The sequence below is a fragment of the Alosa sapidissima genome, chromosome 9 (genome assembly GCF_018492685.1).
Source record: "Alosa sapidissima isolate fAloSap1 chromosome 9, fAloSap1.pri, whole genome shotgun sequence".
Classification (NCBI taxonomy): domain Eukaryota; kingdom Metazoa; phylum Chordata; class Actinopteri; order Clupeiformes; family Clupeidae; genus Alosa; species Alosa sapidissima.
In genome coordinates, this window is record NC_055965.1 from 3,726,344 (window position 1) to 3,750,697 (window position 24,354).

The 24,354-nt window shown below is 48.4% G+C and overlaps 1 protein-coding gene across 5 annotated transcripts in view; it reads left to right on the top strand.

The window, feature by feature from the left end:
- Positions 1 to 24,354, top strand: part of sept9b (septin 9b) — a 66,574-nt gene that overhangs the window by 14,069 nt on the left and 28,151 nt on the right. For 4 of the 5 annotated variants that reach the window (XM_042103017.1, XM_042103018.1, XM_042103013.1 and 1 more), the window contains exon 2: positions 12,812 to 13,423. In XM_042103017.1, the coding sequence (XP_041958951.1) occupies positions 12,812 to 13,423 (612 nt within the window). Of the gene's footprint in view, positions 1 to 3,187; positions 3,311 to 12,811; positions 13,424 to 24,354 lie in introns of those variants that run through there. The other variant, XM_042103016.1, reaches the window with a different exon arrangement.

Consider the following 24,354-nt stretch of genomic DNA (forward strand, 5'->3'; position numbering starts at 1 on the left):
CTGACCAATTCGCTGGGCTTGACTCCTGCAGCTCGGAGGGTTCTTTATGGCTGAGATGACCCACATTCTAGGCCTGGGCTGCTGAGCCAGAATCAGAGTCTGATCAGGTGCCACTGAAGCCTGATGGTTGATGCCTTCATGTGTTGTTGTGGCTGTGGAAGCCTGCTCTGGTGTGGGCTATTCTGGCACTGGGTCCCAGCCCTCCAGATGTGGCCTGTGAGAGAGGCTGCAGTGTGCCCGGGCAGCGGTCCAGGGAGTGCAGCCGTGTCCTCTCCGCTAAACATGCACAAGTTGAGAAAGAGGTGATGTGTTCGGACTCCTTTCTTAGCGGGTATTGAAGCCTGCGATGTGTGTCCAAACCTCCAAACACAATGCAACGCTTGACCAGTGTTTCAGTGACTGAACTCTTACTGGTTTGGGTTGAAGTTTTGCAATTGCCTATTCCCTATGAAATACCTGACTGAGTGGCTTGTGGCTTTAAGGTGCTCAACCTAAGACCTGAGTCCCCTGCAGACTTCTTTAGGACAGGGTTGAGCATGAAATTAGTCACATCAAGATGATTGGTGTTCACTCATATCCTGTTCAATTACTGAGCATGTAGTGCATTAACAACAATCCTATCAAGTCCCAGTGAACTCCTCTCATTGACAGCAGGTTAAAAGATAGCCAGCTTCAGGAACAGCCAGCAAGGGGTCAACTGCAGCGTGTAGCCTACAGTACACATACTGCAGAACTTGCCCATTGCTTCTCTCCGATCCTTCCTCTCGCACCTCAACAACTGGACCTTTGTCCACTGTTCCTACGCGAGCCCCATGGGTGGTCAAACAGGCTAAGCAGCAGACTATCCCTCTACAGGAAATGAACAACAACCCTGCAGCCTCCATCACGTCTCATTACGGAGAGAAGTTATTATTTACTTTACTGGTGTGAATTTACCAATGTTCTCACATCCAGAAACAACAGATGAGTTTAAAAAGGAAGTTGGAAGCCTTTCATGGTCTGCCTTTCCTCCTTGTCCAACTTATTTTTTTCCTGAATCAGTCATCTATCATTTCAGCCTGTCATTCTGCTAATTAGTTACCAGCTTGGCAAGGGGATGCAGGGCCGACACACATATCAAATGCCGACTTGTCGACAAGATCATTTCAGCGCCCTATTATTAGCAATATTCTTACATCTCTCCTTCTTCCTCTAATACTTGGAAAGTTCTAGAGAGAGAGAGAGAGAGAAAGAGAGAGAGAGAGAGAGAGAGAGAGAGAGAGAGAGAGAGAGAGAGAGAGAGAGAGAGAGTGATTCAACCATGCAATAGCCCTGATCCACAGGTTTGGGAAATGACTGGAGAGGGACTGCTACATTTTAATAAGAGCGCCCATCCAGTGGTGTTTAGACTTCAGGCTGAGACTACCTGAACAGCAGCCAAGACAAGCAGGCCTCCAGGCAGGGCCTCGCTTACTCTCTCAGATGCTGGGAAGACAAAGGCCATGCCTGACACATTTTTTAAAAAGCTACTTCATCCTCCAAGGTGGTTTCTGCCGGGTGTTTTCTGTTTCGTTGTGTGCAGTGCGCTGTATGTTTTCAATTACACGTCATGCTGTGAGTCTCCAGCTCCACATCCATCACACTCATCCTGCTCATCGTGTACAGTGTGGCTCGCTAGGCCACAACAGACAACACTGTGGTTTTGGAGGTTCCTGAATACATTTGTGCGCATAGTTCATTCGCAAGATTCAAAAGGTGTTTGTATTTACTTCCAAGTCGCCATAAACTTTGTTTTGTTTGTTTCTTTCTTTCTGTGTGTCCGTAGTAGATTACTTGGATGAGATTATATACACAATTGTGTATATTTGTTAAATACACAGTTGTTAGCTATTATAGGAGTGATGTTTAGATATGTATATGTGAGTGTTTACTTTGTGGCTGTAGAAGTCAATATATTTAAGCTTGTTTAAATATGGTCTGTTTACGAGTGTGTGTTGGAGTAAAATGTCTTGTCTTGGCCCATTTTATTGAGCCGTCCTTTGCTCTGACCAGCTGATATTGTTGATAAATATTTATATTGGCAAGTCAGTGCGGTCAATGGTATATTTCTTATACAGGTGTTCAGATACATAGAAATGAATAAGCAGCTTGCACATAGTGACTGGCTTTAGATGGAGAGGCCCCTTTAATTAAGAAAGGTGCAAATATCATCAGACATTTTCAGTAAAGACACCTCAGAGATATGTTGCTTTTCACAATCTGCACACTTTCTTCTATCAGTTCACCAATCTGCAACTCTTATGGTAGTCCTAGGGTCCCACGTAACAGTACGATTACGGTAAAAGAGGTTCAATAGTTGTCAGCCACTGATATCTTTATGAATTTATCATACACCTAATCAGGATGTGAAAAGTATTAAACATAGTTGTTGTGGTAGATAAGTAGATTAACGGTAAAGACATAATGTTGTGGCAAAAGGTGAAGCATTACTTCCTTAACAATTCACACCTAGCAGACAAGTACTGGAATTAAACATCCTGACCTTTGATACTGTTAAGAGGTTGACTTCTGTATCAGAACCAGTGAATCATCTGTTTCATCTTGGGCTTTCATCTTGGTGCATCCATTACTGTGGTAATATCTCTGACGTCCATGATTATTTGACAGAAACTTTTTTCTGGCCTGCCCAAGAAGGAAAAAAACTACAAAATACTAGTATTCACTACGGACTCACAGTGCGATAGTTACTAATTTGGAAGGTTTTCAAAGGCGGCATTTCTTGTATTTCTCTTTTGGTTTAATCAGCTCTAGTTCCATATGTAGGTAGAAGTCTAGGTGAAGTGTGTTCTACTGTTTATAAAGGCACACTATCCACTTCCCCCCACTGGCACGGTGTCTCACCATTAATCCGACACAACGTGCATGCTGCCAATATGCCATTTCTGTATGGCTTCATTGACTCCTGGACACAAGAAGAAGAGAGAGAGATTCAGAGAGAGAGAGAGACTGAGGAGAAGGAGAGTGATTGAGAGAGAGAGAGTCTGAGTGGGAGGGGAAGGAGAGGTCTTGAGTTTCACTCTCTCTGGCCCTGGTGCTGTTATTAAAAGGTAGCTGGTCCTTTAAGCAAGTTGTGTCATTAGCGCTGCACAGCTCAAACTTTTTTTTTTTTTCTAATTGCCGTGACTCCTAATTTGGGATTTGTTTGAAATCCTGAGCTTGCCCTCTTCAGCGTTACCTTGGAAAGAGCTTCCTCCACGGTGAGATTAAAAGGACAGGATGTCTGATTCAGCCGTTAATGCCCACTTGGACGGAATTATATCTGACTTTGAAGGTTTGTCCTCTTCCATGCCTCATTTTACCTCATTACCACTTGATGTAGAAAAAAGGATTAGCTATTATAACAACTGGAGTGTGTATCTTAGAGTGTGTTAAGTATAGTTTAAGTTAGTTAGTTTATTAGTTTAAGTGTGCAGAGTATAGGGAGACTGGATGTGAGCATCCATCAGTGTTGATTGGTTGAGTGCCACTTTTGTGTGGTTGTGGCAGTGTTGAGTGAGTGAGTGTGCATGTGCGGGCGGGGGGGGCATCATGAGGTCGTATGAGTGTGTGTCGCCTCAGCTTACTGCATTTAGCCTGCTATTGATTTCCCCATTTTGACCTCCCGAAAGTAGACAGTACTGACAGCAGCTCGTGTCCACAGGAAATCTCCCCAGATCAAAACACTGAGGCCGTGCTAAAGCACGTTTACCCACAGGGTAACATCTGGATCTCCTCCATACACACAACACACCCCTCCTTCCCCCTCTCCTTCACAACTTTACTCGTTTGCGGTTCTCTTTTTCCCCTCCATTTCTTTGGTTCTTTGCGTTCCCTGCTGACATCTCTGCGTGGGGTCAGATGAACACCGAGCTCATCCATCTGATGTATGACAGCTTCTTTTGTCTCCTTCAGATGGCTATAGTAGAATATCAGCTGTTGCTAGACTATAGGCGGTCCTCATGTAACTGAGCCTGCTTTTTAACAACTGTTAAAGCACATTTGTTGGATGAAGGCAACCTGCTGGTTGATCCTTCAGATTCCCATTTGTTGTCACACATGTTAAACGAATAGAAGTGCTGACGAAATAGCACTATAATCATTTTGCTTTTGAATCAGAAAGTCATATCAGAAGACTTAGGCAGATCTTGTAGGCAGATCTTGTAGGCAGATCTTGGCCTCTTTTTCCAATTCCCCTTTTCCCCCCACTGTAAATAGTAGTTTCCATGGTTTCCCATTATTTATGCAAAGTAAACATTTAGCGGCGCACAACAGTAACTGAGATTAATGGTCAATAATGTTATCATTGCCCCACATTTAACAAAGTGCAGACGGCATGTGCAGTGCGGGCAGCCAAATTGAAGTGCATTTAGAGCAAACATATGGAAAGAGTATTCCCTAAAATGGGCACTCTTCCCTCGTGCCCTCAGCTGACTGTAAAAGGAGTTGGGGCCAGCCAGGCCTCCAGAACACAGAGACACACACAGGGCCGCGCGCGCCCAGACGGGCGAGTGTGTGGACCAGGGTTGTGCACAATTCGAATTGCAATTCCGCTTCCTGTTTGCTACCTCAATTGAAATGCAAGTGCAAGTGAAATTCAAGAATTTAATTGGAATTTAAGAGCCAGTTTCAATTCAAATCTGGAATTTTGCACAAGCCTGGTGTGGACGTGTGTGTAGTGGATCTGCAGTGGAGGGCGCCAGGCTCCTGTCGTGCGTGCTGCTGCCCCTGAGGGGGTCTCCTGCCGCTGAGGGGTGTGCGTGTGTGTGTGTGTGTGTGTGTGTGTGTGTGTGTGTGTGTGTGTGTGAGTGGGGGGTGGGAGCGGGGGGCGCTTGTGCAGAAGAAGGAAATTCCACAGGAAGCGTGGGCTTAGTGGTGCCAAGAACATGAGCAAAGAAGAGTGTGTGTTCCTGAGCAGTCTCTGGAAAGTAAGTCTGTTTGTGTGTGTGTGTGTGTGTGTGTGTGTGTGTGGGTGGGTGGGTGTGAGTGTGTGTAAAGGGCAGTGCACGTAGGCTGTCAACATGTTTGTGAAGCTGCTCTCACTTGAATGCATTCAGTGTCCCCCCCCCCCCCCCGCTCCTTGCAGAGCTACACGACACCAGGTGAAAAGGTTGGTAGGTCATTCTCTTCCTGGCTGTCTCTGGCTTCATCTTCATCGCATTTCAGTGGCAGATTTCAGAGATGGCCTCATTTCCTCTCAGAGCAGTTCTGCTGTCACCGTCATCTCAGAGGCTGGCGTGTTTTAGACGGCGCTTATCTGACCGCTGTGTGGGGCTTCAGCAGATGAGTCGTCCACCACGTCACCGTGGCAGTCCAGAGTCCTGCTGATGCCGCTCCCTCGCGAGGAAGCGTCCGAGGGAAACTGATAACCTGACATCTCTTGTCTTATCACCGTCCCGGCTGTCGGCCTCACTGGAAAATCCACGTTGGCGTCCTGTTGTGCAGCTCAGAGAGCTGGTTTGGCTGCACATGGCAGACGACAGCAGAGGTTTCACATTTCTGATTTAAAAAAAAAAAAAAAATCCTTCCCCAAAACGACTTCCTCTTAAAAAGCCCTTAGTTAGCAGATGAGATGGCGTTGTCAGCAAAAGCACTGAAATGCCAAATGGTGTCGGCCTTTTTTGTCCATAAAACTAGTCTTCTAATCTAGATCTAGATCTTCTAATCTAATCCCATCACCCTCGTTTTGGCCTTTAAAGGCTAAATGCTAACGTACAGGAAACACGGCCCCTGTGGCATTGCTGTCTGGTTGAAGCGCTCCTCTGTGGTCAGCTGCGAGTGTAAATCCAGGATTCCTTCTCCTAAGGCCTCTGTTTACCCTCCGCTGGCCCCACCCCACCTGTTGATATGTGGGGAGGCTGGAGGTACCTGGGGCCAAACAACACAGATCTCCACCAGCTGTATTTCACTGGGGTCCCCTCCTCCACCTCCTCCCCCTCCTGCTCCTCCTCCTCCTCCTCCTCCTCCTCCTCCTGCCTTAAGGGGCTTTGTTGTGGACACAAAGAGGGACACTGAGCTCGTGGAGTCTCTGAATTTCACACTTTATTTTGGGGTGTCTGTAAAGAGGTGAGGGGTCTGAGTGCATGCAAGCACGTGGTTTATCACTAGCCCACCAGCCCATAGGAGCCTTGTTTCATCACTGGCCCATAGGAGCCTTGTTTCATCACTGGCCCATAGGAGCCTTGTTTCAACACCGGCCCATAGGAGCCTTGTTTCATCACTGGCCCATAGGAGCCTTGTTTCATCACTGGCCCATAGGAGCCTTGTTTCATCACTGGCCCATAGGAGCCTTGTTTCATCACTAGCCCACCAGCCCATAGGAGCCTTGTTTCATCACTAGCCCACTAGCCCATAGGAGCCTTGTTCATCACTGGCCCATAGGAGCCTTGTTTCAACACCAGCCCATAGGAGCCTTGTTTCATCACTAGCCCACTAGCCCATAGGAGCCTTGTTCATCACTGGCCCATAGGAGCCTTGTTTCATCACTAGCCCACTAGCCCATAGGAGCCTTGTTCATCACTAGCCCATAGGAGCCTTGTTTCATCACTGGCCCATAGGAGCCTTGTTTCAACACCAGCCCACCAGCCCATAGGAACCTTGTTTAATCTGCAAAAGCACTGTGAATCATCTCTCCCACACTTACTTAGTCTCACCCTCCTCCACATTTATTATAAGCAAATGTCCACAGGAGACATTTACAAATGCTCAGCTTGACCTTACAACGTGTTTACGAGGAAGAAGTTGGTGTTATAGATTTAAATCATTAGTGTGGTTCTTTCATAGCTAACACCTAAGATAACACTTTTTTCTGAGCTCTTTCAGGACTAGTTGAAAAGAGCACTGTATGGTGAACTGAGTGGACATAATCGGGTTGATGAGGCAGGTTTGCTGTCATCCTGGGCTGTTACTAGAGTGACTGGCCTCCTCATGTGATGCTTACTGTATGTGCCCAGAGGCTGAGGGGGCGGAGAAGGGTGGTCCTTTTCTCTCTCTCTCTCTCTCTCTCTCTCTCTCTCTCTCTCTCTCTCTCTCTCTCTCTCTCTCTCTCTCTCTCTCTCTCTCTCTCTCTCTCTCTCTCTCTCTCTCTCTCTCTCTCTCTCTCTGTTTGGTTACATATGCCCTGATTTGTAACTGATTATAACCTAAGCATCATGCCAACTCAAGCAGAGGTGACCTTTAGGAGAATTACATTACAAACAGTGTACATTATCAACACTGAGACATTGGGAGAGGTAAGCTCTCTCTTTCAGGCACACAGTTCACACACACACACCCCCACACACACACACACACACACACACACACACACACACACTAATTGCGTTTGTGTCGTTGTGGGGCGTCTGATCTCCGGGCCCCTCTGTGTGTACTGGCCTTGTGGTCACCCGCTGGGGGGATCCTGTCAGTCAGCTCAAGATGGCGTCGCAAACACGCCGTGGCCGTGGCGTCACTCGTTAGCGGCAGACTTCCTGGTTGCAGCTCCAGAGGTTCTCCGGGAACCCAGCGGGGCAGCCCTGGGCCTCCTGTGTCTGTGTCTGAGGTGGGGCAGCCTTGGGCCTTCTGTGTCTGAGGTGGGGCAGCCTTGGGCCTTCTGTGTCTGAGGTGGCGGCTGCTGTCGTGTGCCGTCTGCTCTGGTTTCATGTAAACACCCCCCCAACCCCCCCCCCAACCCCCCCCCCCCCCCACCTCAGGCCCCTAACAGCCCAGTCCAGCCCAGTCTAGTCCACACACTGCAAACAGCTCAGACACCATAAAGCAGCTCCAGCATATCAGCTGGCAGAGTGTGTCGTTACGTAACCAAGATGTAACCAGGATGTAACCAAGATGTAACCAAGAGTCAATACCCCACAAATCAAAAGTATGTAAATATTATACCTTCTGTGTTGTTAGTCAACATAGCATATGACTCCAAATGACTTATTAAGTTATCATTAAGGTGTTAAGTTCATATTGACTGAATGTAGACGGCACTTGAAGAAGTCTCTCCAGTGTGTGCAGGTGACCCCTGGCTGGGCCCCTGTGCCCTGTGCTGTGGGCAGACTGACGGCTAGACAGCGCCTGGCCGCACTCAAGGCTTCTGCTGTCCTGTAATAAGCCGCGGCCCCAGAGGACTGATGGGAGGTGACTGCTGGAGCGCTCTGACCTCAATCAGCATGGCAGCAGTGTATAGGGGTTGGCAGCCGGGCTGAGCCACTCACTACCCCAGGGGGCCCCTCTCTCTCTCTCCCCTCTCTCTTTCTCTCTCTCTCTCCCTCTCTCTCTCTTTCTCTTTCCCCCCCCCCTCTCTCTCTCTCTCTTCCACTGCGGGACCACTCTCATGTTTCCCCTCACCTCACGCTGGCCTGATAAACTCGGCAGATTTGCGGTTTTCCACTTGCGTCACGTCCCGCTCTCCCATGACAGCAGACCGCTTTATGGAGTTTGGGAACGCTCTCTGGTCTCTGGAAGAGAGAGCAGCAGAGAGGCTGATGGTGTTGAACAGACTGATCCAGAATCAGATAGAGCAGCAGAGAGGCTGATGGTGTTGAACAGACTGATCCAGAATCAGATAGAGCAGCAGAGAGGCTGATGGTGTTGAACAGACTGATCCAGAATCAGATGGAGCAGGATGTGAGAGGCTGATGGAGGGCTTTACCATGTAAATCTGGTTTCTGTGACACTGCAGGCACTCTGTGTTATGTCAGTGCTATGTGAGGTTGGTTTGGTATGAATAACAGACATGAAATGACAATGGCAGATGATCAAGTCCTTGGTCCAGAGGAGTATGGTGCTCCAGAGTGAGGTGTGTGTGTGTGTGTGTGTCAATGGAGCCAGTGGATCTGCTTCACTCCTCCAGACTGCAGATGGCTCTGACAGCCCCAGTCTCAGTGCAGCATTCCCAGACTGTGAGCTGCAGCTGGAGTCCCCCAGAGGACATCACACGCTGGGCTCCACACTGCAGGATCCCCACAGGAGCCATCCTCCACATATGCCTGTGGGCCTCACCTCCCTACCCACCCCAGTATTCTCTCTCTCTCTCTCTTTCTCTCTCTCTCTCTTTCTCTCTCTCTCTCTTTCTCTCGCTTGCTCCTTCTCTCTCTCTCTCTCTTTCTCTCTCTCGTTCTTTCTCTCTGTGCACATTGAATTCAATATTATTTCAGACTCCAGATTGAACACCTCCACCCTACACTGCGGTGCACCCGTGCCACAGCGCAGCATCTCAGTGTTCGACTGCGTGCGTGAGGAGGCCGTGTTGCAATTTCCTGTGAGGAAGAGCATCATGCAGTGTACTGTGCTGTAGCTCTGACACATCCTGCATCACTCATTGCCACACTTCACTGATTCCTGTTAAGGTTCAACACTGAGGCCTTTTGGTACGGCATGCCTGGTGGTGAGAACAACACCCCCCTCCCCCCATTCCTGCGTCTGCAGTGAAAATAAGTAAAACATTCAAAGTGCAATTGATTTCATTTGTGAAGTGGTTTGGACATGTAAATAATACGTTTATGATCTGAACATTTTTCATAAGGCCCAGATGAATTTAGACTTTTTGAAAATCAAACACAAGATGAAAAGTTTGCTAATCAGCCTAAATGCTAACTGAAGCAGCTTGCTATATTTTATGTGCAATTAAATGTTTTATTGTCACTGTAAAAACCCAGAAGTCATTCCCAGTGGTTTGAACGCAATGAAGTGTGAGTGTGAGAAACAGTGACAACATATGTGCTGAGGTAACAACAGACAGTATCACACAGACCCTTTGACCAAAACATTGCGTGGGTGTCAGTATTGTTTTGATGCATTTGAAGCACTGGAAATCTAGGCAACACTGGGCACAGAAAATCTGTAAGCAATTGATGTATTTTTATAAGCTTCATAAACGTCTTCTTCTGCCAGTGGCTGTAATGAGGGAAAAACTTGAGAGAGGGCTTCTCAGAAGAAGTTTCATTTAACTTTTGATTTTTAAGATGCTCCTGTAGTGTGTGTGTATGTGTGTTGGGGAGTGTGGGGGGGCATTGACACCCGAGTTATAATACCCTTGAAATGGGCACTGGACGAAGAACATTTGCTCTGACTTGCTAGATTATCATTTGGCAAGAGCGCGGTTTGTCCTGGGGGTGATAAAGTTTCAAGTGAAGCGGTTCTGAGTGTAGTGGCTTAAAGCAGCAAATTGGATTAGGGCCATGGCCAGTGAGGATTACGGAGGCCTTTTGATGTGACTATTCTGTTGCGCCATTATTGCTGCTCCAAGTTTAACTAGAGGGCATGGAGAAATGATACTTCTATAAAACACACACACTCACACACAAACACACACACACACACACACACACACACACACACACACACACACACACACACACACACACACACACTCAAACACACACACATACACATACACACACACACGCTCACACACACATACATACACATACTGTACACACGCTCACACACACACACACACACACACACACACCCACATATACACACACACGCTCAAACACACATACATACACATGCTCACACACACATACATACATACATACACACACACACACACACACACATTATACCATTCCCATCTCATACCCGTGTTCACCCGTGTATGAAGGCCATGTTTACTGTTGCTGTGTGGATCATCTACGCTGTGCAGGGGATGTGTCTCAGAGCGGCTCAGAATGTAGGCCACAGGGAGGGCTGGCTGTACCTCCAGGCCATATCCCAGCTTCTCAGAGCCTTAATACTGTGCCAGAGCTTATACGAGACGCTAGAGTCTGACCGGGCATGAGCAGGCAGACCCCCCCACTGCCGTCACAACCCGCTTGGGACCACTCTACCGTCTCCAGGATGTGATGTCAGCTGGCAGCGGTCTAGAACGGCCCATCGCTTCCCGGAGTGAAGCTGTAAATCCCCCCCCCCCACCCCTTAGCATGCAGCTCTCGCTCGGTCGCACGGTCCTCGTGGAAGAAAGCTAGTCGCGTCCCAGCGGTAGTGGCACAGTAAGTTTGTATTCCTTGAGTGTCTTTGTTGCTCTCTGTGTGTTTCTGGGGTTGGCTGTTTGGACGTTTGTTTGATGTTTGAGATCATCTGTGTGTGCTCATTACTGGTAGTTTCAGCTTTTGGTCTTGGTTTGAAATATGAAGACAGATTTGTCTGTGCCATCCCTTCTCTTTTGTCTGTTTCCTGTTTTAGATTCATAAGCTCTTGTGAAGTCAGTACAGTAAAATTTCCATTTTTTTCCGCAAGGCAGAAAAACAGAGAGCCACTAGAAATGATGGTGTCACATGAAACGCTTCACTGGAGCCCTGGCTCTTCATTGATGATATTAAAGTCTGTGGTCTTGGCTCAGGCAGTTGCAGATGTGATGAGGAAATCTCTTTGCTTTCTGTGCTAGTCTTATAAATGTGACAATCTTCTTTTGTTCCATATTGTAGACTGTCCCTCCAACCAACTTTATCAGTTTTTCCTTCAATAGACAAAATTGTGGACAATAAGTCAGCAATTAATTCTGTAGGATGTGAAATTCTCTTAAAGGAGAATTCCGGTGTGATATTGACCTAAAGTGTATTGAAACATGATACCGAGTGTGAACGTATGTCTCATAGCCCATCTCGACTTGTCCCCTGCACTCCAAAATCTGGCGCTAGTTAGCCGATGCTACCAACAACTTTTTCAGTAGTGGTGCTTCGGCATCGGGCTAGCCATGCAAATAAATCACTGTTTTACACCCATTTACGAGGCTCAATGTATCTCCACACTTCATTGGTAGACTTCCTAGGGCCCTGACATTTAAAACGAGACATTGAGAACTTTGAAAAAGCACTGGTAGTTTACTTACAAGACGATTTATACAGACAGTATCTTCACGAAGTTTAACGTTTGCAGCCATCTTGAATTTAGTCACGATAAGTCGAGCAACGAGTAAGAATGAACAGGTATGATAAGGGATCAGATTCCAAAAATAATTCAGTGGAAATGCATGGATTCCAGTTTCTTCCAGTAGCAGCAACTGGAATCCATGCATTTCCACTGAATTATTTTTGGAATCTGATCCCTTATCATAGCTGTTCATTCTTACTCGTTGCTCGACTTATCGTGACTAAATTCAAGATGGCTGCAAACGCTAAACTTCGTGAAGATACTGTCTGTATAAATCGTCTTGTAAGTAAACTACCAGTGCTTTTTCAAAGTTCTCAATGTCTCGTTTTAAATGTCAGGGCCCTAGGAAGTCTACCAATGAAGTGTGGAGATACATCGAGCCTCGTAAATGGGTGTAAAACAGTGATTTATTTGCATGGCTAGCCCGATGCCGAAGCACCACTATTGAAGAAGATGTTGGTAGCATCGGCTAACTAGCGCCAGATTTTGGAGTGCAGGGGACAAGCCGAGATGGGCTATGAGACATACGTTCACACTCGGTATCATGTTTCGATACACTTTAGGTCAATATCACACCGGAATTCTCCTTTAATTGTGTCTTCTAGCGTGTGGTGCTCATGGAACACTTGTTGTGTTCTACACTTCTAGTGTATGGTGCTCAAGGCACACTAGTTGTGTTCTACACTTCTAGTGTATGGTGCTCAAGGCACACTAGTTGTTGTGTTCTACACTTCTAGTGTATGGTGCTCATGGAACACTTGTTGTGTTCTACACTTCTAGTGTGCGGTGCTAATTGAACACTTGTTGTGTTCTACACTTCTAATGTGTGGTGCTCATGGAACACTTGTTGTTGTGCTCTACACTTCTACAGTAGTGTATGGTGCTCAAGGCACACTAGTTGCGGTTGGTTCCTGATCTTTTGTCTGTCCCCCTGCAGCTTTGAAGAGGTCGTTTGAGGTGGAGGACGTGGACGCCACCTCCCCCACCACGCGCCGCAACGCCAACTCCCACCAGCGCGCGGGCATCTCCCCCAGCAGCCAGAGCTACTACGACCTGGGCAGCCGTGCCAACCACGCCAACAGCCCCCGGCCCAAGGCCCGCACGCCCGAGCCCGTCTCCCGCCGCTCCGAGCTCTCCATCGATATCTCGTCCAATCACAAGTCGGTGGACAGCTCCCCCAGCCAGGGGGTATCCCGCTTCGCCCTGAAGCGGCCCGAGGTCCTGGGCCACAGCAAGACGCCCGAGCTGGCGCAGAAGCACACGGTCACCTTCAGCAAGCCCCTGGAGACCACCCTCGCCTCGGCCCACCCGCCGCGCCCCCCCGCTGCCCCCCACGCCAGCGCCAAGCTGCCCGAGACCACCTTCAGGAGGACGGAGCCGCCCAGCCCGGGGGAGGTGGCCGGCACACGTCGGCCGGAGATCAGCGTCACCAAAGCGCCCGACACCAAGGCCCAGGAGAACCACCACCCTCACCACCACCACCAGACCATCAGCACACGCTGCGCCTCCCCCAACCACACCGGACGCAAGTCGCCGCAGGACAGCCATAGTAAGTGTGTCTCCCAAGGGCCTCTCCTATGACACCTACCCTCCCTTTCACTTGTCCCTTTCTCACCATGTTCCCTTACTAATGTACACAGTGTTCTCCAGTATCCAGAATATTCCGGTCTTCCTTTCCCTCCAGTGGTATGCCAATGAAAATACCAGCTTGTCTCTATGTATACATGCGTGGATTGCGGACTCTGTATGCATATGTTGTGTAGGATGGTGTGTGTATATCCGCTGAGTAGAGTGGCGGTGGTGGATGGTTTAAAGATGTTTTTGTTTGTTGGCAGTCAGACCACACTGGACCGGTGCTTCCCCCGTTGTTGTTAATCAGGCCTCCACAGTGGCGTCAGCACCGCAGGCTCGTCTGCGTCACGGGGGGAATGCCGGTGCCGTTTCAGGGCGAGAGCTGGGTCTGTTCCTTTCTCTGATTGTGGAGGTTAACCCCCAACATTCTTCCCATTTGATCTCGGCTGGTGGTTGGCAGAAGTGGAGCGCAGGCTGCTGGGCTTTGGAATTGGCTCTTCGTGAGAGAAAGTGGAAAAGCAAATGAGCCATTAGAGACAAGCCAGGTCTGAACAGGGGGACCTTTTATGATGGCATGGGTAAGATGTGGTGGGATCCCTCCCTACAACTGTGTACAGCATGGGGATGGGCTCATAAGCTGTTTGGTGGAACTGCATGAGATGAAGGACCATAGTGTTTAAGACCACTGAAAAGGTTTGGGGTGTTAAACATGAGGTTGAAATAGGCGGCAGTTCAGTGATTGTTTATGCCATTATTTCTTTACAATTAAAGGGGAGGGACAGTTGTTGACATCCAAAACAAATGCATCTTGTGGTTTTAAGCTAGTTTGATGAATCTAAAGAAATGTGTCATAGCACCAGTTTTCTGTAATAGGAGTGCAGTGTTGTGCCTTTTCATGCATGTTCCACAGTCGTATGCATGTTCCACAGTCGTATGCATGTTCCACAGTCGTATGCATGTCTTTAAGCTTTAGTTATGTAACTACTAGTGAGTTGAAGGAAGTTGAAATGTGTTTCTCTTCAGTTCGTGCTGACCACTGCTCTCATGTCTCACCACTGGAATAGTGAAGTTAGATTGTCCTCCTGTGGATCAGCAGAAAGGATTTACCCTAATTATGACAAGTCATGGTTTTGGCTGCTGCCAAACCTATGTAGATAGATAGATAGATACTTTATTGATCCTCAAGGGGAAATTCAAATGTGCACTTTAGTGCACTAAAGTTTATTCTGATCCTCTAATAGTAATAAACAAATTATGTCTGGGGCGAAAATACAGCACTGATACATAAACGTAAACAGTGGGTACGCTTGGTTCAGTGGTGGCAGGGATATTATTTTGAATTGTTTAGATTCTAATTGCCATGCTTACTGTTTAGTTAACAATAACAAATGGATGGATTGCCCTTCTACCATTGTATACACTAAGGTTCAAATGTGACAACATTCAACAGTCTGCTTAGCTTCAGAATATATACCTGGCAGGCATTTGTTTGATTCAATCAATCAAATTAAGTTCTGCTAATTGCCTGTCATGGTCAGGATACGTACTCACTAGAGAGTGATCATTTTAAATGTTTGGATATTTGATAACCTGATATAATACTAAAACTGAGCACTGAGCATTGATTTGTTACATCTATGACACTAGAGAAACTAAAGTAAAGTAGTTCTCCCAGTCTACTAGTACACAATGCTATCTTAGCCTCGGCCTCCACATGTCTCTCTTTAAGCCCGAGCTTGGGAAAATCCCACACGTTCTCATCCCCTTCCGTGTGTAATTTCACTGCATTTTGCATGGATATCAGTATTGTTTTTGACATAATTGTTGCACAATACAGCCCCTGGTGCCAAATCAGAGAGGGGAGCTCTTCACAGCCATGTGGATCTGATCAGCATGTAGTTAGCATGCACAGCTTCTAAAACAGCTCTCCAACAGAACTGAACCCATAACTTAACAGGCTTAACTCCCGGAAGAAGGCATCTAGCCGAAACGCGTTTGAGTTTTTTAGAAGGTTAAACTTGACCAAGCTATAATAATAAAGGCTTTTTAACTTTTTCAATAGAGAGTGCCTTGGTTTTTTGATTCTTAGAACTAAACCCATGTTCAACAGTATAGCATCACACTGGTGCCCGCTAGACATCGTCAGCCCCAATGGACCTGTCTCTCCCCTGGTGTTGAAGAGTGTCTTTACGTCGCATCACTCATCCCATTAGCATCTGTACGCGTAGGATTTTCCAAGCACTTCAGATGCAGACAGAGGCACCAGACCAGCCCAGATCATTAGCTCTCATGAGCCTGAGTGAGTGGTGTGGTATAGAGAGGGCTCCAGGCTCCAGAGGTGTGTGGGCGTCTGCGGCGCAGCCCCAGGGAGGCTGGGGGGGGGGGGGGGGGGAGGCCCGGCTGATTAAAGCGCACCGCTGGTGAGTCTGTCAGGGCTGTCGGCCTCAGTCTGCATGCGTCTGTCTCCGGCGCTGAAGCGCTTTCTCTGGTGCGTGCACATCATATGAGGCAATGCCAGCCCATGGGATCGATTAGCCCATTAGCTCCTGCTTCGAACGCACACAACAACACCAACTCACACTCTTAAGAGTGTGAGAGAGAGAGAGAGCAGACTGATTGTTTCACTTCCCTAATCCCATGCAGACAGACAAACCAAAGGCACATGAAATGAAGAAGCCACGTCATCTGAAAAGAACCCAACAGGAGTTCCCATCACAAACAGATAGGGATGCAGAAAAGATCAGTTGAGCCAGCTGTGAAGGGCCTTCTGCTTAGCCCTCAACCCCTTTGGTTTGGTCATCCATTCAACACTGCATTTCTCTCACCAGTCACATAGGTTTCATGCATCACCATGTGTAAGCTTTCATTGCATTTCTAGGTCTGTATCTTCATGTTATAACTAAGCATCTTATAAGTAAATGGTAGCAGCTCAGATCTGTGTAGTCCTGCGTATTACGTAGACTACACCACTGAATGGTAGTAGTTCAGATCCGTCCTTATTGAGCGCTATATGCGTGAGCTATATGTTCGGCCGCTGCGTCCCTCATGTAAGGGCCGGCCCTTCCTTCCTCATGTGAGTGCTCACTCCCCCCCTGCCTGCGCTCCCACTTGGAGCCTTGTCTGGCTCCTCTCCGGTCCAGGGGGTTCCGGGCCACTCACCAGCCCAGAGGGAGCACTCTTATTAGGGCCACTTTCCAGTCAAATTAAGGGTGACCTGCCTGGAGGGCCCGGGCCCACCCAGCCAAGTAGCTCACGCTCTGACTGCACTGATACCATCAGGCAACCAGCAACATCAACAACTAATTACAGAAACTGTGTTTTTCCCCTCAGACGAAGCGTGTTATTTCACATAACTCATTTTGAGATATGGTGACTATTGTAATTAGTCCTCTTGCCTCATTCAATTTTATTGTCATGAATCATGTTCTGTATAAGGCTTTAGATTTGGTACTCTGATCAAAAAACACAGGGTGAGAGGTTCATTTTAACCCTGGAGACAATTATTTTTGCAGTGTCAATGTCCAGTAATCAAACATTGTGGACGATGCTTTATCTGACATGAACAAAGCCTCATTGTTGACAGGGTTTGAGGCATAGAGGCTCAGCTGTTTGGATACAGTCAACGTATTAGATAAGCCATTTCCTTTCCATTCATTTCTTCCAACAGGAAATGACCTCACAAGCGCGCTCGCACTCGTTTCCCCCGCTTCCTCTCTTGCTTCCGTCTTCCCCCAACTCCCCCCCCAACCCCAACTCTGACCTCTCTGCGTCCGACTCCCCTGCTGCAGTAAGACTCGCGTCACCACGGTACTTCCCAGCAGGCCCGGCACTCCGGCGCCCCCTGTGACTCACGCACAGCCGTGCTGTTCACACAGCTCACTGACCAACCACAGCACCTACAAAGACAAAAGAGCTTCTCAGGGCTCTTCCCTGCTGAGACCTTTTTGTAAAAGTCACTCTGTCAGGAGTGATTACTCCCAGTGACCTTTCCCTGATATTCCCACCAGGACGTTTAGGAATCATTTTTTCCAGGTGTCACGGCACACAGAGTGATGTTTCATTGCCATGGGATGCAGGCCGAGTGGTTAGAGGCAGAGATGGTTTTCCCCAGTCCACTGGCTCACATATAGGGCAGGTAGAGAACACAGTCTGCGTCCACAGGCGACAGGCCCACAGGCTGCGTCTGACCTACCCGGGCACTCTTGGGCAGCTGTGCTCTATTTCACCAGGCGCCTCTCTGCCAGCTGACGGCTGGAGTTTGACATGCGAGTCCCGATGTGAATTAAAATCTCTCCCAGCCAGACATGGCTGTTTTTAAAAGAAATAAAGACCTTTCTGTTGAAGAACACAGACAGACTGTAAAAGGACAGAATCCACTCGCTCCGATCCAAGTTCAGTCTATTAAATACCATCAATCTCATCTGCCAAAGAGGTTCATGGAGAGAGAGAGAGAAAAAAGCCCACCAGTACCAAACCACATTAATTCAGGGGAAATATCACTCCATTCACTGAACCCGTAACCCTAGACCTGGGACGAGGGTTTGGCGTTGCTTATGTGCCCGTATTCCCTCCCTGTCCTTGAATCAGTTTGAATAAGGGAGCTGCTTGGACACAGACTCACTGAGAGGCTTCATCAGCTCCGAGAGAACAGTGTCTCCCTGAGAGAGAGAGATAGAAAGAGTGAGAGAGAGCAAGCGCTGTGTTTGGTCTGGCATCGAGCCCCATCCTGTGTGTGTGTGTGTGTGTGTGTGTGTGTGTGTGTGTGTGTGTGTGTGTCACAGTGTGAACACTGCAGCCCCCCATCACTCCAGCCCTGAGAGAGAGGGAGAGAGAGAGGAAGGAAAGAATGGGGGGAGTTGGGAGTTGGTTTGATGAGACACAGAGAAAGAGGGAGAGAGAGAGGAGAATCAGGAAGAGAGACAGAATATCACAGAGGGAACATAGTAGTTGCAAAGTGACTCTGAGGGGATTATGGAAAAATACAGCGTGGGGTTCTTGTATAAATATCTCTGTGAAGAACTAGTTCAACCACTGCAGTTTGTTAGCTTCAGAATGTGCCATTTATGTCTCTGCACTGATGTACTGTCTTTCAGCCATAATTCAGGACAATACCTGATCTCTTTCCCTAGTCTACCTGTCATGTTTGTCTTTCAGCCATAATTCAGGACAATACCTGATCTCTTTCCCTAGTCTACCTGCTATGTTTGTCTTTTAGCCATAATTCAGGACAATACCTGATCTCTTTCCCTAGTCTACCTGTCATGTCTGTCTAGCCATGGAATCTTTACCACTCCGATGAAAAGGATTGGTGGTGAACTGGATTATCTCTACCATATCTTGCTGGCTCTCAAAATGTTTGAGCTGATTAGTTAGCTGATATAGTTAAAGGTTGTATCAGCGATTTCAGGCCCAAAAAAGGCCCAAACATAAATGATCACATTCATCTAATCTTTCCTAACGATCCGCTAGCTGTCTGCCCCATAAGCAGGCCGTCAAAAAAACGTGTCTCTGTAGGCAGCCTAGGCTCCGAGATCTGTACACAAAAACAATTTAAAAATATAGTAAAATAAAGTGTTTCAACCAATAACCGATGAGATGCGCGCTTAGGAGAGTTTTAATTGCACGGGAGGGAGGGGGAGGGAGTAGCGAGCTAGCTCTGTTTTTTTTTTAACATTAACAGAAGCGACGTAACCCCACTATCGCTGACACAACCTTTAATTAAGGAACATCTATTATATTCTGTTGTGTTAATAGAAATACTTTAAAAACTAGGTTATTGGGGTCATGATTATATCTTACTGCTGTAATGTTGACAAAAGCAGAGGGAAACAGAGCAATTAAAATGTGTCTGTGAACTCGTAACACCAATGTTGAACTCCTCAAGGCTAAACATGTTCTTTCAGCAGTCTGTTTCTCTCTCTCTCTCTCTCTCTCTCTCTCTCTCTCTCTGTGTGTGTGTGTGTGTGTGTGTGCGTGCACACGTGTGTGTGCACCAGTGTGTGTTTGTGTGAGAGAAAGTATGTTAAGGTCATATTCTGTTTGTTCTCAAAACACCACAAACAGCAAGTCAGCCACCTTCTTCCTGGTGTCCTCCTCATCTGGCCTGCCTACCATTCTGTAAACATTCAGCAGACCTCACCTCTGTCACGCTGCGCTGGGCCCACTCCTGACCGTGAGGTGAGGTCACCTCGCCCCTGTGTGGGCGACGCTCCTCCTCTCGTCTCCGTGAGAGGCCATCTCGCTGGCCGGTCGTCCCTCAGGCGCTGCATGGCACGTCCCAGGTCAGGGCCTCTCACTGGGCGACTGCACGCTCCGCCGCCCCCAGACCATTACAGAGCACCCGCCGCCACACAATAATTACCCAGGACAGAGCAGGGGTGCAGAAGAGGGCAGAGAGAGAGGGATAGAGAGAGAGAGAGAGAGAGGACAGAGAGAGAGAGAGAGAGAGAGGACAGAGAGGTGCAGTCAGGTGTGGTTAGTGGCCAGGGGGAGACTGCCCACTGAGCGCAGGTCATCATGGCTAATCTGAGCCCAATATAGACCCTTTACTACACCACACACCACGTGGCCCCCGTTTTATTTGTCTCGCTTTATAAGAGCTGGCTGTGGGTGTGGAGGAGAGGAGAGGAGAGGAGAGGAGAGGAGAGGGGAGAAGAGGAGAGGAGAAGAGAGTAGAGGAGAGGGGAGGAGAGGGGAGGTGAGGAGAGGAGAGGAGAGGGGGGGACAGGGGAGGAGAGGGAGGTAATTATGGACCACAGAGCAAGAATCACTCTCAGCTGCCCTCTGAGGCCTCTGGCAGTGCAGGAAGCTCTCTCTGACAGTAGGTGGCGCTGGCACACAGGTGTCTCTCTCTGGGCACAGGCTTACAGCGCAGGTGGTGATGATGAGGTCATGGAGAATGACGTAAGGCAAATCGGTGTGGCGAGAGCCCCACAAGGCTGTGAGTCATTACAATGGTCAACAGCATGACTGTTTTTGCCCTCATATTCAAAGAAACCAGCTCAAAATGGACATGCCTGAATAAATATGGATATGAAACACCATGTAGTAGTTGCAAAAATACCAGTGTAAAGTACAGACAGATATGAAATTCAATATCAGTGTAACGTACAGACAGATATGAAATTCAATAGAAGTTATTGTGTATTTAAGTGTACTTTCTTTTGTCCAAACTTCTCTGTCCTTGTAAATATGAAGCAGTAAACTTTTTGCTGGAAGACCCCTCCTATTTGGGTTGCTGTGTGGATCAGTGTGGAATCACTAGACAGAGAGGATGGCCCCCTGCAGATACGGCTTCCTGGAGCATCTGTTTATACTAAATGTCTTTCTGTGCTGAGGGTCAGACAAGTTCCCACCTCAACAGCACATCTATCAAAACTACATCCCCCATCTGTAGTCTCTTAGTCTCTCTGTCTATATCATATATATACTGTATATATATCATATCTCTATATGTCTCTCTCTCCCAGACCCTCCCAACACACACACACACACACACACACACACACACACACACACACACACACACACACACTCTCTCTCCTGTCAGTCCCTGTTGGGTTTTGACATTGGTCACTTCCTTTAGCCCTTTTTATTTCAGATCAACACACAAGACAATAAAGAGACCTCAGTGACAGGCAGGAGAATGGATGTTTTGATATATGAACTAGTGGGAATATTACTGCACAGACTTTCTTAGGCTTGAGGTATTTGCGGCACTCTGGAACCCTCTAGAACCTCTTTAAGGAAGTGCCGTGGATAAAGACCAGACTCCGAGAGCGCAGAACCTGAGGTAGACTGCATTCTACAGCCCTGATGCGTGTGTGCTTTATCAGGGGCAACCCCAGCTCCAGTAGTCTCAGTGTCACCACCAGACAACCCAACGACCCAACGACCCGGCAGTGCCGCAAGCCCCAGAGGCCCTCAGTGAGTGATAGGGACACTGACCAGAGACCAGCTGGCTACCCTCCTCCACCAGTATCAGCACGGAGACCTCCTCCACCCAGCGGAGACCTCCTCCACCCAGCCGCCACAGGTCAGCGCACGGGGCAGACCAGGACTGGGCGGTGGGTGGCAGAGCTTCCGTCTCAGTGTTTGGCTTCCCACGGCTGATGCTGAACTCTACTCCAGTGATCCTGAGGCCTGGTTTGACCCACTGCCCCCTCCTCCTCCTCCTCCTTTTCCTCCTCCTCCTCCATCTCCCTAAAGTGGCCATAAGAAGAGACTAGCTCTAAATCAGGTCTCGCTGGTTCTCAGAGGAAGAATGGTTTCCAGTAAACATGGATTAAAGTGCAGCAGCTGTCACACCTTTGTCATTGTTCTGCACTTGGCCATTAGAGCAGCGCTGATAGTGATTTTGCACTCCCCTCCGCCGCGGCCTCCTCAGACAAGCTAATTGTGTTGTTTAATATACAATTCATCACTGAACAGCTGCTGTTATGCGGGGACTGTGTCCCGTGATATGTGTGAGTGTGTGTGTGTGTGTGTGTGTGTGTGTGTGTGCGTGTGTGCGTGTGTGTGTGTGTGTTTGTGTGTGTGTGTGTGTTTGTGTGTGTGTTGTGTGTTTGTGAGTGTGTGTGCGTGTGTGTGTGTGTGTGCGTGCGTGCGTGCGTGCGTTCGAGTGTGTGTTGTGTGTGTGTGTGTGTGTGTGTGTGTGTGTGTGTGTGTGTGCATGTGCGTGTGCGCGTGTGTGTGTGTGTGTGTGTGTGTGTGTGTGAGTGTGTGAGTGAGTGAGTGTGTGTGTGTGTGTTGTGTGTGTATGAGTGTGTATGAGTGTGTGTGCGTGTGTGTGTCTGTGTGTGACCACTGTGGCAGAGCGCCATCCGCACCATACTGAAGCCATCTGCTGGACGAGCGAGCTGGACTCGGGGCCAGGGCCGGGCCCTGTTATTCTAAGTGTGGGAGAGCTCTAAGCCTCTGCATGACGCGGTGCTGGCGGCTGGCGGCCCCTCCATCTCGGCCCTCCAAACAGCGGTCAGGGCCGAGATGGGATGCTGGATTAATCACAGGGCCTGAGTGAGATGCTGGAAATGCCAGCTGCGTTTAGATGTGAACCTCAGCTCCAGGTCAACGGGCCATTTTGAAGACAGGGGCCCCAGACTTGACAAGATCCAGCAGTGCTCTAGACACAATACATAGACTCGTTTGGCATGTCACCTAAACGTATGTCAGTACCTGAAAATCATTACAGGATAAGGAAGATGTATGGTGCCAAATCTGAGGGAATTGAGCATGTCCTTGCCAGCATTACAAGTCTAGTCACTAAGTTATAGGATATGAAATTGGCACACAATGCACAATTTCTCAGTAATATTCTATACCATTGTTGATATGAGCCTTTCAACCATGAAGCGTTCATGGTATTTGACACATGAATGCACTCAGAGCACAGTGGGTATGGGAGGTGAACTGACAGAAACGTTAATGAGCTTTGAATGCATCGGCTTTGATGTCTGTCTCCAAATTTGCCCATCACAATACCTGAGAGCACTGAGATCATATGGTTGAACTCATCTGCAATCAGCCATCCTCAGACGAAATATGTCACACTTGAATGTGAGAGGGGTGAACGTGTACGGTAATTGACAGGATGCCTTTTGACAGGATCTGTAAAATGCTGCAAAGTTACACCTGAGCACCTGACGTAATCCGTTCTGATCGCCACGGAAGATCACAAAAGTGCCCGGATTAGCGACTACACGATCAAAGACCCTGGTACGCTTGACTGCCTTTTCGCCTTTTCCTGAGGAGTGCTCTGTGTTGCATAAACACGGGTTTCTGCCGATGTGCTGGGACTAATTATCGGGCTGGAGGCAGCCCTGCCAAGACACCCCAGTGCGTGGCTCCACTCCTGCCTTGCTGCCAGTCGAGCCCGAGCCTCCACATTTGGACTCGTGGCTGATAAGACTTGAGGCGCTGAAAGGCCCCGGCCGAATGGGGAGCCAGTGAGACTCCAGACTCCAATTCCCCATCCAACGCCAAAAGCTGACATGTTTTTGCTACAGAGACACATTGTGTTAGCACTGTATTTGATGTCTCGTTGTTTTGGGTTACACACCCTTCCTAAATATCTTGCACGCTGGATATCAACCGCAGTATGCAGGGCTAATTCCAATGATTATTATAAGCGAGTCGACCACACATGACTGTAATCTCGAGGCCCATCTCGCCGTGCGCTGTGTGTGGGGGGAGTGAGTCATCTTCCACCCGGGGGCCGCACTGAATTAAGGGCAGGGATTCCCCCGGAAGGCCCAGGCCTTGGGAGCGGAGAAGAGGTGTTTATTGTGGGGGGGCTGAAGGCGGAGAGCGTTGAGGCTGGAGCGAGCCACCCGAGTGTTCCGCGCACTGCGACCCGAGAGCTCGCAGCTGTCAGAGCGAGCGGGGAAGCGCCACGAGAGCAGCCGCAGGCAGACAGCAGACACTTTTGTTTTCTAGAACGTTCCGAGTTCACGAGCGAGCGAAAGGGAAGGGAAATGGAGCACACGGCCATCTGCATGGAGGTGCGCGACGGAACCGCGACGGAACCAGAACCTCTGTGTGAGTATGGACTCTGTGTGTTTGGGGAGGAGTGGGCAGCAGCCCTGACGTTGCGAGTGACAGCACAACTGGTTTGCATTAGAGTCCAACACGGCTACAATGTGGAGTCTCTTCTCCGTGCAGGGGGGAGAAAATGAACTGAACGTCCCAGGGTGCCTGTCTTGGCTTCTCTTGCTGTTTGCAAACTTTAGCTAACCTCTCCAAAATGGATTAGAGACCTTTTTTATTGTTTGACAGTGTACTTGTAGATCTCCTGTCTGTCTTTAGCCATGCTATGTGTATTTTCCCTATTACTACTTCAACTTTATTCTTTTATCAGGAACTTTTGTGTAAAAGACAAATCTGGACCGGATATGTGAATAGCTCAACTCT